Genomic DNA, 4,664 nt, shown 5'->3' with positions numbered 1-4,664 from the left:
GATAGATAGATAGATAGATAGATAGATAGATAGATAGATAGATAGGGCATTGTGCCTAGTGTGATGGAATAAAGTCGGTTAGACAAAGGGGTAAATCCCCAGTGGTTTTGTCTGTGTGCTATAGATAATTGATTGGATCTGCCATTTGTGAGATGAAGAGGCCTAGTGTGGATCGATAGGCCGGAGAGCAGCTGAGAGAATCTGGGAAGAAGATTCTGTTTGGTTGACACTTCGCTTCTCTCACCGCTGAACTCCCCACATTGCCAAACCGCTTTCCAATAGGTACTAAAAGCCGAACGCTGGGTCTATACAATAAATTCTCACAGGGTCATTATCTTAGGTGATATCCATGGACCATATCGACAGCTACATAGCCCATAAACAATAATAGTAATAATAATCTTATATAAATATAGAAGATCTCTAAAGCTTGCTATAATGTTCGAATAACGATCATTCTTTTATACTTTCCACAGTTCCTACCCAAGGCTATATATATATATATATATATATATATATATATATATATATATATATATATATATATATATGTGTGTGTGTGTGTGTGTGTGTATATATATATATATAATGAGATGTATGCTGATCCTACAATAAGCAATTTATCTTTGTGCTAGAGTGTTGTGGACGTTTTTCCTCCATACTTTTCGTAGCTTTTATTGATTAGTGTTATTGGTGGAGATTTTTCACGACTCTTTTGAGGATTATTGTATATACTCCCAGCTGGTCTGCTATTAATCATTTTCTACATGTAACCATTTCTATTTATTATTTGTATTTATTATATATGCTAAAATAATCATTACCTAATATCAAGTATCTGAAAAAATATAATAATAATAATAACAAAAAGAACAAAGAAAAAATATTTTAATGTCTACCTAACCACATAAAGCAGCAAATGTAATTATGAAGAATGCTCCCTGGTGCAGGTGCCTATGTGACAGGAGAATACATGACAGTTCACTTGACAGCTTCTTGCTTGATTTCCCTTATATTTTGGTACACCCCAAAACCAGGTCATTAGTCCTAGAGCTCCTTCCTGGTGAACCCTAAGCTATTTGTTATGTGAGCCTTTACATTTTCATAGGAAAGGTGAAGTGTTATGTGTATTATGTGCTTGGACCATACTAAGTGACCCCTTTGCTCCCAAAGCAGAAAACAAAGTCAGGAAGAAGACTGGAAGAATAGTGAGCAGAACCCTCCTGGAATACAGCACTTGACTCCACACAGGATTTGATATTGATTACATAGGCCAACAACCATGCATACGTGGACTTTGTGTTAAGGTGGGACACAAGAAAGTTTTAACATCTGCTAAAGGAGTGCAAGTTGGGAAGCATCAAACAAATGCTCTTAGAGTATTGTTATCGATTCCATGTAGTCTGTATTATTTCCAGCAAGTGCATTTTGTTCAGTGTACAATACTGGTGCCTAATGGTAGAGGAAGGTTAGGAGAGAACGGGTTAATTACTACAACTAATGCCCTTTTCATCAGGATAATATTATCTTGGTCCCTTTCATGGGTCTGTCCCAGAACTTCCCAGACACACTGCAGAATATTGGCTTTGATGGTCACTATCATATTTTAAGCAGGTCGGACACCTTTGTTGGCAGATAAGATTGATTTTAATCAGATCAATACTCCATTTTCACATAGCAAAGCAACTGGTCTGATTGACTAGAAATGTTACGCAAAAGTAATTTTGTGGAAATGCAACCTCCATAGTTAGCCCTGAATTCAATTGGAAGGAAGGTTCCATCCTACCAAAGGTTCAAAACAAAGAAGAACATTCTAATATATTCTAATATAGGAAGCATTGTTCACTTCTTTGTCACATGCATCCTTTATTCTGAGAGATGTAGGAACTATGTTCCACTATGAAATGATATTATTGATGTATTTGTATCTAATGGACTGATGTTACACACTAGAACATCTTCTACAACCAATATAAATGCTTCAGAGTGTGAAAGACTATATTATGTGCTGAGTTTTAGGAACAAACTTACCTGCGAGTCTCAGGGCAGACATCCTTTGGAACTCAGGTTCTTGCAGCCACTTCCACATTCTCCTGAAGGTTTCTCGGCCAGACTTGAGCTTACTCCAAGGTTTAGGGTTTCTCAGGAGATCAGACAGGGTTCCCTGAGACCTGCACAAGATCCTTTGGGCAAAAATGGCTTGTGGTATACTGTATCTCTTTAGTTCAGCAGTGATCCTTTGAGCAACCTCTTTTGTGTTTATCTCCTCCACTTGACCATTGCCACCAGACTGGGAACCAGAAGTGGATGCTTGCCTGTCCCTTTCTCCAATTATTGAACCACTGGATGATGAGTGATGATGATGACCATGTGGATGCATCCCATTCAAAGAGGGCATCATGCCACCTCCTGGAGCAACTAAGCTTCTTGAAAGGTGGTCCTCGCTCCTAGATAGCATGGCAGCATGAGATTCGAATCCATTTGGTGACAACATTTTATCATTGGATAAGTGTCCACCAGGACCATATGGACCCAGTGACTGTTGTGAGTTGTGCAAAGTGCCTAGGCCATTGGACAGAGGAGACAGCGGTTGACCCATGGTGGTCATGTCCTTTGGGTAGTGACTATAGAGGTTACCCATTGAAGTCAAACCTCTCTCGTCCCTCATCAAAGTAAAACTTCCGCTGACGTTACCTGTCAACCTCTGGTGGTGGTGATGGTGGTGGTGATGGTGGTGGTGCGGGTGGTGAAACTTGTCAGACACGGTAGAAATTGGGGGTAAGTGTTGGAGAGGGGTTAGGGTCGTGTAGGTGCTGCTTAGGCTCATGCCAGATGGGGAGTCACAGGACATATTCATAGCAGGATGCAGTGGTCCAGCCAAGGTATGCTCGCTTCTGTACTCCCCCCCGTCCAGAATGGAAGCCATGCTTGTCACCATGGCAGGTCGACCATGAGAAACCAGGTTCCTGTGGGAAGCTTGTCGGCTGTGTGTGGAGCTCATGAGCTCCCCAGCTTGGGAATGTGAGACATTGTGAATGTTCCCCAAATTTTCCATTGTAAGTTCCATCTTTCTGGCAGGTTTTTTCTCTGTGCTCCCTCCTGCTCCTTTCCTTTCTTCTCCTTTTGCTTTCCAGGCTAATTCAGATTCAAAGCCTTGCCATCGATTAGCTTCTCCTTTGCAGTCAATCCTGCATGACTTGATGAGCTTTCTCTGCTTCTCTCCCCCTCCTTTCCAGGGATACAATGGCTATGTGATTGCTGGCTAGAGGCTCTCTCTGTCCCTCTCCCCAAGTGATGGTTGCTGCCTCTTGGTTTGTGGTGTGTCTACAGCTGAAAACCTGCAGATAATATTGAAGCTGAAGATCAGACCTCCTGCCAGCCTCAGTCTCACAGCCAGCTCTGGCTGACGTCAGCACCCCTCTGCCCATCGATAAGTACCTGTCATTGCTCTGCACACTCCTCTAAGACCAGGAGCTGGTGGCCACCTCCAGCTGTCGTCCGCTCACACATCATCTGAGGAGAACATCACTTCTAGGATCTTACAGCTATCCAATGTAGATCAGAGTCTGAATATATTATTGGGGATGCAGAATATTACAGTGGAAAATGGTATATAGGGAAATTAGCATGTACAGAGGGATATATGCTTATTAAAGAGAGACCATAACATGTGCAATAAGAGATGCAAGGACTAGTATTCAATGTTTCCCATAGTATAGCCTGCAGATAGGAGGCCTGTCACATCCCAGGCTGGTAGTGGAGGCACACACTGCCCTTTACCCTGTACAGTCCCAAAACTAACATAGAGACAATGGAGAGAGCAATGATCAGTAGGGTGGGGGAAAAAGGGGAAACACTAGGGAGAAAAGGGAGTTTTAGTTTATATTGCTGTTGTATCCTTCTAGCTGCCATACTTACATATTTCATGTACTTGTCAATATAAACAAAGGAGACAATTAAAAAGAATAATTAATGCATTCCGAAATTAACCCCTTGTGCTGTGGTCTTGTAAAAATGCAATAACACACCACTATCTCTGCCTTTGTAGAAAGTGCTTAATATTAACCCTGCAGACTTCTCCACCTTACTTTCAATCAGTCACCGAGCATCAGCAGCTTATACAGTATATCCATTAAATGAGCATGATATATATATATATATATATATATGTATATATATATATATATATATATATATATATATATATATGCTCAAATACAATTGAGGACACCTTCTTCCTCGTCTCAGGTCTGAGTTTTGAGCTTTGATTTCATTGTTCTGATGCAAACTCGATCTCTCTCCTTCAGAGACGATAACTAATATTTAAATGAATATTGAAAAAGTTCCAATAATATGTGTTTTTTTCCCCCTTAAGTCTTTTAGGTCAATAGAAAACAGTCTGGAAAAAATTACATTGAGCTGAGTAAAATCTATAGCTCGTCATTTTAGAGTCTTAGCCCGTTGTGAAGCTGCTGCTTTATAGAATTCATCAATGCCACTTTGATATCCCAAATACCACTAAATCTATTAGAGATTTTTTTTTCTTCTATCAAATCATTGGAATTTATTTCCAATGTGGAGAAGCTGGAGGTGAGCTGAAGCTCTCTGAAATTGTTATTGAGTGAAGAGTCTCCTATTACAATATTTATTTTATAATGGGAAAT

General features: G+C 40.3%; 1 protein-coding gene across 1 annotated transcript in view; it reads right to left on the bottom strand.

The window, feature by feature from the left end:
• The window catches only part of LOC138658154 (one cut domain family member 2-like), a 162,433-nt gene extending 159,366 nt beyond the window's left edge, over window positions 1–3,067 (bottom strand). The window contains exon 1 of the mRNA XM_069745688.1: window positions 2,032–3,067. Coding sequence (XP_069601789.1) covers window positions 2,032–3,067 — 1,036 coding nt within the window. The remainder of the gene's footprint in view (window positions 1–2,031) is intronic.
• Window positions 3,068–4,664: the final 1,597 nt, after the last annotated feature.

This window comes from Ranitomeya imitator, chromosome 1 (assembly GCF_032444005.1).
Source record: "Ranitomeya imitator isolate aRanImi1 chromosome 1, aRanImi1.pri, whole genome shotgun sequence".
NCBI classification, from domain to species: Eukaryota; Metazoa; Chordata; class Amphibia; order Anura; family Dendrobatidae; genus Ranitomeya; species Ranitomeya imitator.
The sequence above is the reverse complement of the archived record's forward strand: the minus strand, read 5'-3'. Positions and strand labels throughout refer to the sequence as shown.